This window comes from Geotrypetes seraphini, chromosome 3 (genome assembly GCF_902459505.1).
Source record: "Geotrypetes seraphini chromosome 3, aGeoSer1.1, whole genome shotgun sequence".
NCBI lineage: Eukaryota > Metazoa > Chordata > Amphibia > Gymnophiona > Dermophiidae > Geotrypetes > Geotrypetes seraphini.
In genome coordinates this window covers 199,179,156-199,194,479 of record NC_047086.1, presented here as the reverse complement: position 1 = coordinate 199,194,479, position 15,324 = coordinate 199,179,156, and the positions used below count along the sequence as shown (strand labels likewise).

The 15,324-nt window shown below is 43.4% G+C and overlaps 1 protein-coding gene across 1 annotated transcript; it reads right to left on the bottom strand.

The window, feature by feature from the left end:
• Window positions 1-9,125: 9,125 nt before the first annotated feature.
• LOC117357518 (aquaporin-5-like) lies at window positions 9,126-15,041 on the bottom strand. Its single transcript, XM_033938248.1, has 4 exons — window positions 14,592-15,041; window positions 12,942-13,106; window positions 11,776-11,856; window positions 9,126-9,969 (listed from the first exon to the last, which is right to left on the bottom strand). Exons 1-4 carry the CDS (start codon window positions 14,949-14,951, stop codon window positions 9,778-9,780), a joined length of 798 nt encoding a protein of 265 aa, XP_033794139.1. The 5' UTR covers window positions 14,952-15,041; the 3' UTR covers window positions 9,126-9,777.
• Between the last annotated feature and the right edge of the window lie 283 nt (window positions 15,042-15,324).

Here is a 15,324-nt window from a genome sequence, read left to right as displayed (position 1 = left end):
ATAGAAGCATAGAAACAGACGGCAGATAAGGGCCACGGCCCATCTAGTCTGCCCACCTCAATGACCCACCCTCTACCTTTCTCTGTGAATAGATCCCACGTGTCTATCCCATTTGGCCTTAAAATCAGGCACATTGCTGGCCTCAATAACCTCTAGTGGAAGACTATTCCAGCGATCAACCACCCTTTCAGTGAAAAAGAACTTCCTGGTGTCCCCGTGCAGTTTCCCACCCCTGATTTTCCACAGATGCCCCCTTGTTGCCACGGGACCCTTGAAAAAGAAGATATCTTCTTCCACCTCGATGCGGCCCGTGAGATACTTGAATGTCTCAATCATGTCACCCCTCTCTCTGCGTTCCTCGAGTGAGTATAGCTGCATTCTATCCAGCCGTTCCTCGTACGGGAGTTCCTTGAGTCCCGAGACCATCCAGGTGGCCATTCTCTGGACCGACTCAAGTCTCAGCACATCCTTACAGTAATGTGGCCTCCAGAATTGTACACAGTACTCCAGGTGGGGTCTCACCATGGATCTATACAATGGCATAATGACTTCAGGCTTACGGCTGACAAAACTCCTGCGTATGCAACCTATGATTTGCCTTGCCTTGGATGAAGCTTGCTCCACTTGATTGGCAGTCTTCATGTTCTCACTGACCATCACCCCGAAGTCTCGTTCTGCTTCAGTTCTTGTCAGGATCTCACAATTTAGGGTGTAAGTCTTGCATGGATTTTGGCTGCCCAGGTGCATGACTTTGCATTTTTTGGCATTGAAGATGAGTTGCCAGGACCTAGACCAGTGTTCCAATAGGAGTAGGTCGTGTGTCATATTGTCGGGCATTGAATTTATGTCTGTTGTGCTTTTGCCCACTACGTTGCTTAGTTTGGCGTCATCAGCGAATAATGTTATTTTGCCTCGCAGCCCTTCAGTCTCTTATAAAGATGTTGAATAGGATCGGGCCCAGGACTGAGCCCTGCGGCACTCCACTGATCACCTCCGTCGTTTCGGAGGGGGTGCCGTTCACCACCACCCTCTGAAGCCTACCTCCAAGCCAGTTCCCTACCCATTTCGTCAATGTGTCACCTAATCCTATAGAACTCATCTTACTCAGCAACCTGCGGTGTGGTATGCTATCGAATGCTTTACTGAAGTCCAGGTATACGATGTCCAGAGACTCCCCAACATCCAGCTTCCTCGTCACCCAGTCAAAGAAGCTTATCAGGTTGGATTGGCAGGATCTCCCCTTAGTAAATCCATGTTGACGGGAGTCCCGTAGATTCTCCTCATTCAGGATCGTGTCCAATTGGCGTTTGATTAGAGTCATTACCTTTTACAGTGTCCATGAGAAATAAAATTATCAGGTATGCTGCACCAGCATACAAACAGGTAATTATGACTTTGTTGATCAATCAAACAGACAGAACTATTTTGGAAGCCTTGGAAGCGGTCCAACAGTTAGAAGATCGGGGGGACTGGGGACCTCAAAATACTTTTGATAAAAAGAAAAAAGGACAATCCAATTCAAACAGGGCTGATCGGGTGTCTCGGAGGAATATGTTTTTGGCATTAATAAAAGATGGTGTAAAGAGGGAAGAAATAGATGGGAAAGATACAGGGACGTTATGGAAAATGTACAAAAGTAGAGGACTGGGAAAGAAATCTATGTCTCAAGCACAAGTGAACAAAGGAAAGAGGGAGGATATTTTGGTGCCAATGGCTCCTCCTGAGGAAACTGCTTCCACTCTTTATCCTGATTTAAAAGGGTGGAAGTGTTGGTAGGATCAATGATGTGAATGCCAAGCCTCAGTGTTTGCCTGGACCAAATTAGAACAGCGTCCGCGTGTAGAGATAAATATTTATTTGAAATCTGGGGAGCAAAAGGTACAAGCTGTAGTGGACACTGGGGTGGAGGAATATAAATATCAGGATTGGTGGGAAAATTATACAAGCGGTACAGAAAAAAAACCCAGATTTAAAAATTGGGCAATTACCAATTCGGGAATATACTGTATTGATCAATGAGATTCCTTAAAATATAATAGGAATAGATATCCTAAAAGGGTTAACATTACAGCTTTCTGATGGAATCTATAGTTTTGGTAAATTGCCAGACATTCCTATGAGATCAGTAGTGGTGGTAAAATTATCCAAACCAATAGTAGTACCGATCTCCACTAAAATTGTAAACATGAAACAATATTGTATTCCGGGAGGGCACAAAGAAATTACCAATACTAAACAGGATTTGGTGAAGGCGGGAGTAACCCCCCCAAAAAAAAAAAAACAAACTGTTACCTCCGCCTTCAATAATCCAGTATGGCCAGTCCACAAGGCAGATGGAAGTTGGAGAATGACAGTAGATTACTGAGAGTTGAATAAAACACATGACATCTTTAAGTGCAGCCGTTCCAGAAATTCAATCACAAACTGGTACTTGGTATGCAGTTACTGATTTAGCCAATGCATTCTTTACTATTCCTATAGTGGAGCAATGTCAAGAACAATTTGCATTCACTTGGCAAGGGAGGCAATATACATCTACCAAACTACCACAAGAATACTTACAAAGTCCCACTTTCTATCACAAGATTATAGCAGAGCATTTAGATAATTGTACCTTATCTGCAGGAGTAGAACTATCACACTTTATTGACTAAGTGGGCAAAAGGATGCCGAGAGGTGATAGAGAAAGTTAAATAGAAGATTGTAAACTTCCCTTCTCCCCAAAGTAAAAAAACAAACTCGAGCCTTTATGGGCCTTTTTGGATTCTGAAGGCAACATATTTCACATCTGCGGTGACATATGGGGTAGGTTAGACAATAAAAGAGTAGAAATATTGCTAAGTGACCTTTATAATGTATAAAGTTTTGTTAGATAGTATAAGGAAGTTGTACTCCAAGTGATTTTGCAAATGTGTCTTTTACCTCAAACTCTAACATTGCGAACCACTGTACCTTCACTTAAATCTCTCTTGTATGTTTTATAGATTAAAACGTCCCTGCTTGCATTCTCTTATGATTGTGTGACAGAGCCTGGAAATGGAAGAAGATAGAAAGGAGACCAACAAAACTATAGAGCAATTAACTTAAGTTCTCTCTCTCTCTCTTTCTTTTAGAAGCTTAGCATCCAGACATGGTCATTAGAAACCAATTTCACTGTGCCATTTCTAAAATACTTCCAGCACTGTGACCTGATATTGGGAATCCAATGGATACCAAATTTGTTTATGACTCTTTTGATTAATAGTGTGCTTATTTACAGATTAAATTCAACCCTGAATCATTGCCGATGGAAGAAAGCATGCTGGAGCTCTGTGTTTGTCTGTTTCTGTTATGTTTCGTCTGTTTTAGCTTATGGGGTACCCCAATAAACATTGCACATTGGCCATTTCCAGAGTTTTTCCACCCCTTCTATTAGTCCAAATGGTACCATATCCCTTTCCAAAAAAGATTCCCTCACATACAAGAAAGTTTCTTATGAAAACCTTGCTCACAATGATTTTATGCTATGGCTCATACAGCCCAATTATAACTTAGTTAGGGGTTATATTATAAGAGGATAACTTAAGAGAAAAAATTAGAAAGCTTTATACTTGGTAAAATGATGCTCATTGGTATTTGATATTTGCTAAATAAAATTAAAAAATGGTTTCTCTTTATTTAACTTACTAAGTATAAACAGTGCAGTGCACATTAGAGAATGACACGGTGGCGGGTTACCCCCGGCTAGCCGCGGGTAGCCCGCCGAAACGGGGAAGAAAAAATAGTGGCCTCTGCAGGACGGGGACAAGGCCATTCACCGCCCCGTGGAGCGGTGAATGGACTTGTCCCCGCAGAGAGGCAATCAAGATTGCGCGGTCCCCGCCATCTCCCTCCCTCCACCTCACCTTTGAACTGAAGAGCAACCGCCGGTTGAATTTCTGCCAGTCCGCGCAAAGAAAAAAAAAAAGCCTCTCCTTTTCTCCTGATCTTATCGCCATGCTGCAGCTACTAAAGCCGACAGGAAGTCTTTCCGATGTCAATTCTGACGTCGGAGAGGATGTTCTGGGCCAGCCAATCGATGCCTGGCTGGCCCAGAACGTCCTCTCCGACATCAGAATTGAGTCGGAAAGACTTCCTGTCGGCTTTAGTAGCTGCAGCATGAGCATGGCGGTAAGAGCAGGGGAAAAGGAAGGAGGCTTTTTTTTTTTTTTGAGCGACAGGGAAGCAGCAGGTTGGCTTTGGCTAGGGAGGGAGAAAGGTAGGCAGGCAGAATTCGGGGGTGGGGGTGGAGGTGGGACAAAGTGTAGAAGACAGTGAGAGGGACATAGGAAGGAGGCACTAGGGGCACTAAAGACATGGAAAGGAGGCACTGGGGGCACTAAAGACAGGAAGGGGCACTAAGGACATGGGAAGGAGGCACTGGGGGCACTAAAGACAGGAAGGGGCACTAAGGACATGGGAAGGAAGCACTGGGGCACTAAAGACATGGGAAGGAGGCACCGGGGGCACTAAGGACATAGGAAGGAAAGAGGGAAGGAATAGAAAGGGACAATTCTTGGGCCTGAGTGCAGAAAGAAAGAAATGAAAGAAAGGATACACAGACAGAAGGAAACGCAACCAGAGACTCATGAAATCAATCACCAAACAGCAAAGGTAGGAAAAATGATTTTATTTTCAATTTAGTGATCAAAATGTGTCAGTTTTGAGAAGTTATATCTGTTGTTTATATTTTGCACTATATTTGTCTATTTTTCTATAGTTACTGAGGTGACCGAGCTTGCGGAGATGGGGCGGAAACAGGGTTTTAAAATTTTAGTCCTAGTAGTTTGCCAGTCCACAAAATAATTATTTTATTTCTGCCGGTTCACGGGTGTAAAAAGGTTGAAAAACACTGATGTAGAGTATGCCGGCTTTCTTTTTCGCCCAGCCGCACGCATTCAAAAAGCCGCGCTTGCGCGGCTGCTCGAGTTGATCAATCTTCTCCTCTCTTACAACTTCCTGTTTCCGGTTGCATCAGAGGAGAATATTGAACAAATGAGCACCCGCACGTGCGGCTGGGCGAAAAAGAAAGCCGGCATACTCTACATCTAAGGTGAGATGGAGGGAGGGAGATGGCGGAACACTGCAATCGGTCGGGTGCCTGCTGTTTTTGTATCACTGCCTGCCTGCGCTCACGTTCCAGATCCACCTGCATTTTTAGTGTGCACAATTGACCTGATTCGAGCTATAGGTGAACATGGGGGACACGTCATTGCAAGGGAGGACAAGTCAATTGATTTATTTTATGTTCTGTTTTTACTACAGGGCAGATGCACTGAAACAGATTTTCAGTGCAGTAGTAGTAGTAGTGGTGGCAGGATTCTCTTCTGTCTTCATGGTGTTTTGCAGTACTGAGGCTAATATGGATGCTGCGGGGACGGTGACGGGGCGGTGAATGGGATGGCAGTGGCTGTGACGGGGCGGTGAAAGGAATGGCGGGGACGGTGACGGGGCGGTGAAGGGAACGGCGGTGACGGGGCGGTGCAGAGGATGGTGGGCCGGGGACGGTGCAGTGACGGGGACAGATTTTTTCTCTGTGTTATTCTCTAGTGCACATCTCTGACATAAGTTATTTTGGAATTACCATCAGTACGTATTTATGGTCTCTCTTAAGTAACATAATAATTATATCCAGAACATAAAAAGGTGTATTTTCTGAATGTCCTACTGAATACCTTTAAGTACATTAGTGTTATTTCTCTTATCTCAAACAAATACTACCTTACACACAAATATTGTGTCACATGTTATCACATTCTGTACATAAAGTGGTTTTTCTCCTTTTTCTTTTTTTTTATCTTCTCTTTTATCACTAGTGGTGCTTGTTGTAACTAAAGCATTGAAGCCAAACAGTCATGATGAAATATTTCCTTGGAAAATCACTTACTGGGAAATGTTATTCCATATAGACTTTCATCTCTTTGTGATAGAATTGGTCAACTCTGCTCTCTTATTCTTATGATTTGGCTAACATGCTGGGTTAAGAGAAAATTTCACCAGATCGAGAAGATGACGACACACAACCAGACATACAGTGCTGTGCCATGACGCTGTTATGTGGCACCGACTTGGGAATAGAAGTGAGCCTATATCCTGCCGCTTTACATTAGGGCTGGTCTCTGGGGGTGGTGCACTTGACTCTTACGTGAGTGAAAGCATGTGAGTGGCATAGCAAGCCTATTGAAACTGGAGCATAGCCAGACCCTAACCAAAACTGCTAACGATAACTGGATACCAGATGACTGCAGTGATCGATGGTGAATAGGAAGCTACTCTAAATGTATGTAAGCCATGAGTAGGAGCACAAATATAATATTAATATGATTATTAATTTCCATGATTCCCGATACGTGACACTTTCAAGTAAAATGCCTCATTAGCAAGAAATATTAAAGAATGCAAAAATACCAGTTTAGAACATAAGGAAATAATTTATGAATGGAAAATTAATTTTCCTATTTTACGTAAATGTAGAACCCGAGGTATAGTAAATACTATTGATTCTGAAATACTGGCTGGCAAACAAGCATATTTTAGCTCAGGAGTAGCGGATGTATTTAAATGGGAAAGTGAATGGGTGCCAAATACTGTACATAATCATGAACTAACTCTATGATATGATCAGTTAATGTTAACCATGTTCTTTACAACATGCCTACAATTTGTGCCAATGGACCATTCAACCTCAAGGTTATACCTTTATACAAGAAATATCACATAAATATGTTTGTGTTGCTAGCAGTACTGTTGAACTTGTGATTCCTGCTATTGAAGTTCCCTTTTCAGTATGTTTACATGTTTAAGTATCAATGTAGTGATTACAGGGGCTTATGGGCATGGGCCCTCCTCTCTATGGGTCCCTAACCCACCCCTAAGATGACTTAAGCTGCCTCTGGGCTGGACGACTAGGCTTTCCTATGCCAGACGGCCAGATGATGATGGTCTGGAGGCTGAAATTTAAAGTTGTGAATAAAATTTTTATAGGGGTGTTGGGGGGGGGGGTGTTGGTGATCACTGGGGTAGTGTGTGGGGGTCTGTGCTATGTATTTGCAGTGCTTATCTGGTGAGTTTAGGTGGGTTTTTGTGACTTTGACCATGTTTTACATGGTCTAAGTCACAACGTCCAAGTTCTGTCTAGGCTCTGATTTTAGTGTGTTACAGTGGGCAAATAATGCAACCTATCATTTTTATGGACCCTGGATATCAAATGTAAATATTAATCTTTCTTTTACCGATGTACTTACTCCAATTATTTTATTGCCATCTGTAAAGAAAGCCATGCAAAATATAGCAATCCTAAATAAAGCAAATCAGCAACGTAATCTTACCTTGCTACACCATAAAATAGAAATACTAACTTGCATTCAGTGGCAGATCACATTGAAGCTACCACTGCACACCATTGGTGGGATGCTTTTACTAGATGGAGTGCTATGGCACGAAAGATGTTTCTTCATTCCTTACTCTATATTTGTTTAGCTATCCTTATTTTAACATTTCTTAATTATGGGTTTACCTATTGTGTAAACAAACGGACACCCTCTCCTTATATTTGAATGACTTCTTATTCGGAGGTGCAAACTTGAGAATCTAGGGGTGGATTGTTATGCCTATGTCCAGGGGGTAACTGAAACTCAGCATACTACGTGATATGTCTCCTCAAGTCTGCTTATCTGCTATCCTGACCGAATGTGACCTGGGTGTTGCCAACACAAAGACCAAAAGAACAGTAAAACCAGGTTGACCAGGTGTCGTAGTGAAGAAAGCTGGTTTCTACAACAAGCCTGCTTATCTGCTATTCTGACCTCTTGACCACAGTGACCTGGGTGTTGCCAAAACAAAGAACAAAAGAACAGGACCAGTTGTACCTGAGTCATAGTGAAGGAAGCTGGTTCCTGCAGGATCGGCTTGTATAACTATAAACTCAGCAGTTTTCACCCTATATAAGAAACAGGACTGTCCCCCAGAATCAGAATCCATCTCATTGCAACCATGGGGCAGTCCCGTGCCCTATCCACCTATCAATCGCAGGGATTCCCGATTGTGAAGGATGGTGATGCCTGGGATCATGGTGAAGTTATTCTATTTTTATATTCATCTATATATATAAGTATAATAAAGGGTTATTGTCTATGCTTTTATATTGTCTGTGAGCTTTTCTGAGTGTCACTGATCATCCCATCTGACAGAAATAAGTGGGGGAACAACGTATTTCTAAACGACCTAGGCCTTCATAGTGCCGTTCAACGTCCAAAGCTAAATGGGGCATTTCGGGAGGTGTGTTGAGGTCTAAGTCACAAAAACCCACCTAAACTCACCAGATAAGCACTGCAAACACATAGCACAGACCCCCACACACTACCCCAGTGAACACCAACACCCTCCCCAACACCCCCTATAAAAATTTTAATTCACAACTTTAAATTTCAGCCTCCGGACCATCATCACCTGGCCGCCTCGCATAGGAAAGCCTAGTCGTCCAGCCCAGAGGCAGCTTAAGTCATCTTGGGGGTGGGTTAGGGACCCATAGAGAGGAGGACCCATGCCCATAAGCCCCTGTAATCACTACATTGATACTTAAACATGTGCACTCCCCTATTCACCACCAAAACCCTTTTTTACTGGCATATAAGTGGCTCCTGCAGCCATAAGAGCTATTGGGGTGGTAGATAAGTGGGTCTAGGGGAATCTGGAGGTGGTTTGGGGGGCTCACCGTGACCTATAAGGGAGCTGTAGTGAGGGGAAGCCATGGCACCCTTTTTGTGAAGTTCACAGCAGTGCCCTGTAAGGTACGCCACTATTTAGGTGCCATGTCTGGGTGTGCAGTCCATCACTTTGCAGACCCCTCCCATGTCCAACAGGGCTTGTTCTAGGCGTTTTGGACTTGTCGGGCAGAGTAGATGAATCCTGCAGGTCTTTATCTGCCAACATTTGCTATGTTACCTATTTAATGGACAGTTTGTGTCACCCTCTGGCATCCATATCAGCTTACCACAAAGTGATACTGAAATTTTAAGGAAACCCACTATGTTTTAAACAGAAAAGTGCTCATGGCCAGCTATAAAACATAAAAGTAATGATGCTATAAGATCAGATATGGAGGAATATTCTAGTATGACTTTTCAGAGAAGAGGATTAAAGCATTTCTCTTGTCTTTGGTACACTCGCTGAAAGAAAGAAGTAGAGGTAGGTTATAGGATTAGACAGAAACCACTTCACAGGTCACGGACCTGATGGGCCGCCGCGGGAGTGGGCCACTGGGCACGATGGACCTCTGGTCTGACCCAGTGGAGGCAACTTCTTATGTTCTTACCTCTGAATTTTTACCTTTTTACATACTGTGTGTGTAGCTTCTGAGACAAAGCAGTTATATAGGCAGGCTGATGGAAATGAAGAAGTTACCTGCCTATGTGTAGGGTTGTGCCATGATTCCCATTATTGCTTGCATTAATTTAAGCAATAGCTTGCAGCGATTAAATATTTGAGTTCCTGGCGTGCTCTATTTTTTGTCTGTTAGTTCCATTCCTGAGAACAGCTGCTGACACTCCCCCTTTTCTCAACTGAGTTCAGAATAATGTGGGATGGTTTTATGACCCTGATGTTTTAAGGAACATCTCTATAGCATGTTTCTATATATTACATGCACTGAAACTGTTTACCATGAATCACATTTGATTTATAGCTCAATGAAATAAAGATTTCATTCACAGAGTGAGTGTTACAGTCTCATGTCCTATTTCTTAAGATCCTTGGTCGGTATTACAAAGGACGGAGCTCCATAGACTTTCTTCTGGGCTGCTCTTTCCTCTCTTCCCACTCCTCTTCTTCCAATCGTAATGCTCCTTTAAGAATGGCAAATCTTTCTCCAAAGGTCAGTGGCTGAGGACACAGGAAGTAGTTATAAGTTACAGAGGCCAAGATAGCTCCTATCAGAGGCCCCATCCAAAAGATCTGTAGACACAAAAAAGAAAAGATAGGGATTTGTGGCTCAAGCTACTTATATAGTATTATTATTATTAATAAAGTACTTGAGGTGGGTATTTGAGTAGGGCTGTAACAGATTATTGTCTAAGAATTCTTGCAGGACTCTCACTAGTCCCATATTTTCTTACACCCAGGACCATACCAAGTTAGAGCAGAGAGAAGGTACATCCCATCTGGTTAAAGCATCCCCCTTCTATGAATGGCTGTAATGGCACTACCTTCCCCTTTATAAGCCAGAGACCCTTGTGAGCAGTTGTTGGGCTTTGAGAGAAGTCAGATTACCTTATTGGAGCCTGAGTGTGTTAAGGCCCAGACCATGGTTTTCCATTTTGTTATGTTTTGTCAGGAGCAATTTCTCCAAATGGGTTAGTTTTGAACATACCTTGGCAGGAATGAACCTCCCTCATAAACCAGGGTCTTGTATGATGACTCATTTTTAATTTGGATCAGTGTGAAGTGAGTGTGATAGGTCCTCCCCCTCATCTACCTGCTGGTTAACTGAGGAATGGAGCAGTACGTATATTAACCCTTAATCTGACAGAACCAGGACTATGTCCCACTCTGGAGCTGATCTATTGGATCTGGAGCTATTCATTGTTCCTAACTGGAAGTGGATCCTAGGAGAGAGAGACTGTCTGGAATAGGTTTTCAGCCCCAGGGAGTCCTTTTTCTCTTAAAGACTATATTTTGGCTAGAACGGTGTAAGCATTGAGCTTACATGAAAGACCACCTGAGATCTACAATAGTTTGTAGTTCTGAGGTAGTCTTTCTGTCCTGAGGTTGTACAGCACTGGATAACGCTGTAAGCTTCATGCTTTCTCTAGATTTGTGTCTGCGATCCCTTTGCTGTAATCAGTCTATAGTGGTGTATCGCAAACTGTGTGCCATGAGATGCCAGTGAGGAGGAGAGGCGCTGGCTGACTGCTTACAGGACATGCCTCTCGTGTCGAGAGGCAAGTCCTGTGGGCAGTCAGCCAACGCCAACGTCTCTCCTCCTCGCCGGCACCCTCCACCGGCATAGTAACAGCAGGCTCTGCGCATGTGTAGGCTTTGATGTGATGACATCACACCTGCACATGATATCATCGCATCGGCGTCCACACATTTCCGAATGCCCTCCAGCCACGGCACTGAGTTCAGCATGCCGTGGCTTCGGAAAGTTTGTGGGACACTGGCCTGTAGGATGATCAGCTTCCCTATTTCATTGTTGCACAGCTGCCTTAAAAACCTTGTGTTGCCTTACAACAGGCCTGCCCAAGTCCGGTCCTCGAGATCTACTGGCAGGCCAGATTTTCTGGATATCCGCAATGAATATGCATGAGAGATTTGCCTGCACTGCCTTCTTGGTATGCAAATCTCTCTCATACATGTTCATTGTGGATATCCTGAAAACCTGGCCTGCCAGTAGATCTCGAGGACCGGACTTGGGCAGCCCTGTCTTACAACCTTACTGCTCCCTGACCTTTATCAAATTGAAATTAGAAAACAACCTGCCTGACCCTTTACCCATAAGTCTGGATTTTTTTGCTCTATTCTACTATGTCCTGAGATATTCCTTAAGCGGTAGATCAAGCCTGCACAACTCCGGTCCTTGAGGTCTAATTCCAGTCAGGTTTTCGGGATTTCCCCAGTGAATTTGCATGAGATCTATTTGCCTGTACTGCTTCCATTGTATGCATATTGATCTCATGCATATTCATTTGGAAAATCCTGAAAACCTGGCCTGGCGAGGGCCGAAGTTGTGCAGGCCTACGGTAGATAATAGATCCTTACCCAATGTACGTCATAATTTCCAGCTATCACTGCAGGGCCAAAAGATCGCGCAGGATTCATAGAGCAGCCCGTAAAGTATATCTAGGGAACAAATGGATTTTAATACATGCTGTTCTGTATTTCATTCATTACTAATTATAAAACTCTGTATTGGAGCAGCTGTAGATTTTGATGCATTCCACACTGCAATTTCTGCTTAATGAGACCAAGAGGTGCACATGCTCTCCACACATCTATGCTGAATTTTTTGCGTGGAAAAGCATTCTAACAGATGCAAGGCACTGAAATGGGGTAGAAACTGCAGGTCTGTGCAAAAACACAATTATGAGCCTATTTATAAAATTGTGCCTGCAAAAGGGGTATGGCCATGGGAGGGGCATGGGCGGGTCAGGGCATACTTTTAAAATGCACTGTACCTTGTCTAAGGGTAGCAGGACCCTCGTCAGTGGGGGGCTTGTTTCTTAGGAAGTCCGGAAGATCTCTGAGCCATGACCAACTCAGTAGCCAGCACTGCTCTACCATACCTTAGAATTCCCTTTTTTGGCATAAGTTAAGTCCATAGTCATACACCATCCCTTTAGGCTAGGTTAGGGTCTCGCAAACTTTTTTAGTTCCAGCACATATACAGAGCAGATGTTTTTTGTGGCATATTATAATTGAAGTTATACCTCTGTAAATGTTTGCCAGTGCAAGTAGCATCTTCCAACTGTGTTTTGCACCTTCCTCGGCTCCCTTCTGATGTCACGAGCTGGTCCCATGACAGGAAGTGACATCAGAAGGGAGCCAAAGCTGGCATGAGCAGCAGGTAGAAGATGCTGCTTGCGCTGTTGATCATTTACAGAGTTTCACTGGGGGGGCAGAGAGGAGGCGCCGGCGGTGACAGATTCTTGCATACACGACGTACACATCTATTCTAGTGTATATTTATTTTATGAATTATTTCTTATGAAGGCAATTTTAAAAATACATTCTAGAATCTGTCGTGGCACACCACTGTACTGCGGCATATTTTGTGAGATACTGAGCTAGGTAGTAGCTGTGAGCTTTCCCCATAGCCCATATCCACCCGCATAACACCTCTAGCGGAGAGGATCTAGAAATATAAGTTCCTTCCACTGCTTGAGAAATTTGAGGCATATGGGATATGAAGAAAAACTGATCCTTACCCCCACCAAATGTCCTACGACGACAGAAAGACCTATGGATAAAGATGGAGATCCCGTGTTATCGTTTCTGTGGCCATCAGTCGAGGCAAAAATACAGAGAAGCAGCTGGAAGGTCAGAATCAGCTCGACGGCAAAACCTTGTCCTTCTGATGTGTCGTTACTCAGCTGCAGAAAAACAAAACCGTCATCATAAACTGTCACTAAATGGGGCTGAAAATTCCTTACCACTCCAAATCTCAAGCTAAGCTGAGGTTTCCCGCTTCCTCAGCACAGAGCATGCCACGGAGCAAATAATTTAACATTTCCAAAACCTCAGATACCTTTATCACTCTGACTATGAAATTTTAATAGGGAAAGTAAACATAACATTGCAATTCTACACCGTGATTATAAATACAGGTAAGTAAGTCTGACCGCTTAGTACATATTTGAGGAATTCTTCACTGAAAAGGCAACTATATGGCATGCTCTGCCTGTTATGTTATGCTCAGATTATCATGTTACACATTAAAGTCATAGATATGACATCATGTCCCATCTTTGCCAAAGAACCAATCAAGAGGATGAGGTCCAGTGGTTGAAAAAGAGGGCTAAGAGTAAAAAGCACAGATATGTTGTCTGATTCTAATATTCTGCATGACCTTGGGGCAATTCACTCCTCCCCCTATTTGCCCCCTTACACTGCATTTCATCAGCCTGATACAACAGGCAAGAAAGTTAGCAGCCAGAGGACAGGTAGTGGCATGAGTGATGTGGCCTTTATAAATTGCATAGATATTTCTCATTGTTTGTGGTATGTCAGATAAAGGTGACATGTGAACCATGGCCTCACCTGTGGCACGAAGAGGACTGCACCAGACTCAATCCGCTGAAATAGGAAACAGTTCTGCAAGCAATGTCCTCCTGCCAATAAAGCAGTGGTCTCAAACTCCAACCCTTTGCAGGGCCACATTTTGGATTTGTAGGTACTTGGAGGGCCTCAGCAAAAATAGTTACTGTCTTATTAAAGAAATAACAATTTTGCATGAGGTAAAACTCTTTATAGTTTATAAATCTTTCCTTTCGGCTAAGTCTTAATAATAATATTGTAATTTATAGTTAAAGAGACATATGATCAAAAAACTGTTTTATTTTACTTTTGTGATTATGATACACATACCAAGGGCCTCAAAATAGTACCTGGCGGGCCGCATGTGGCCCCCGGGCCGTGTGTTTGAGACCACTGCAATAAAGCTTCTTCAAAAGTGAGTTGGTAATATTCTAAATCTGTGGACAAGAAGTTTATGTGATCTGTTGAAGATCAAGCAGTGAGACAAACTAGAAGGAATACACCCTGATCTTCAAGTTTACAGCTTTATACTGTAATTAGTATCTCACTCCATTGGGCTAATCACTCTTTTGATTCTGTTTCTTATGAAACATAAGTAGAAACATAATGGCAGATAAAGGCTAAATGGCCCATCCACAGTAATGATTACCTCTTCCTCTCCCTAAAAGATCCCACATGCCTATCCCAGGCTTTCTTGAAATCATGAGAAACGTAATACAAATTATTATTACTATGTGTATCTGATTTCTATTACTAGTTTGCTCTTATCCCTGCTCAGATCCTTTTCCACTGAGAAAGTACAATGTCAATGAAATTCTTACCATGTTGACCCCAAAATTTCCAAAGACACTTGGCGGCGTAAACTCATATAGCAAGGCAGCTCCTGCCAGCGCTCCCAGGATCTGGGCACAGATGTAGGAGAAGGCACGCAGGATGGAGATGTGGGAACTCACCAGGAAGGCCACAGTCACAGCTGGGTTGAGGTGGGCACCACTGATGTGCCCCATGGCCTGAACCATGGTGCCTATACCAAGCCCAAAGGTCATGGCAATCTGTAGGATGCTGGGGAGGGATGACTGCCACTGGAGGGCTGAGCACAGGCCAAAAAAGACAAACACCATAGTACCGATGAACTCTGAAAAAAAAGCCCGGGTAAAGGGCCCTGTGCAAAGCTCCCTCATTGCTTCTGCTAAGACTGGGAAGCAAAAGAGAGGGAATGGCTCACTTCTCCTGTTTCATGTGTAATGACTTTTGGCCTGAATGCTGTAGGATTTTATATACTGGGCAAGCAGGAAAGCACTTCCAGCATGGGGGTGGAACAGAGAAGTCAGTATGTCCCACCCCTGTCTTCCTAGTAAAGAAAAGCCTCTCTCCTGCTCCAAAGGACTCACACCTCCCTCGCTTGTAAATCTGAAAGAAGTTCAGATTCCTCAACAATGATAAATATTATCTGGAGTTCTGCAACTGCACAAGGTAGCAATACATTTCATTTGGGGGGGGAGTTCTCTAGGGAAACATTCCTAAGTGATGTTAATTCAAGGATTCTCAACCCTG

Bases quoted from the DNA above. Each gene is read 5' to 3' on its own strand.
- LOC117357518 (XM_033938248.1), bottom strand. From the start codon at position 14,951: ATGAGGGAGCTTTGCACAGGGCCCTTTACCCGGGCTTTTTTTTCAGAG. The intron at 13,107-14,591 runs GTAAGAATTTCA...GTTTTTCTGCAG, and splicing joins GAAATTTTGGGGTCAACATG to CTGAGTAACGACACATCAGA. The intron at 9,970-11,775 runs GTAAGGATCTAT...TTGTGTCTACAG, and splicing joins GAAATTATGACGTACATTGG to ATCTTTTGGATGGGGCCTCT.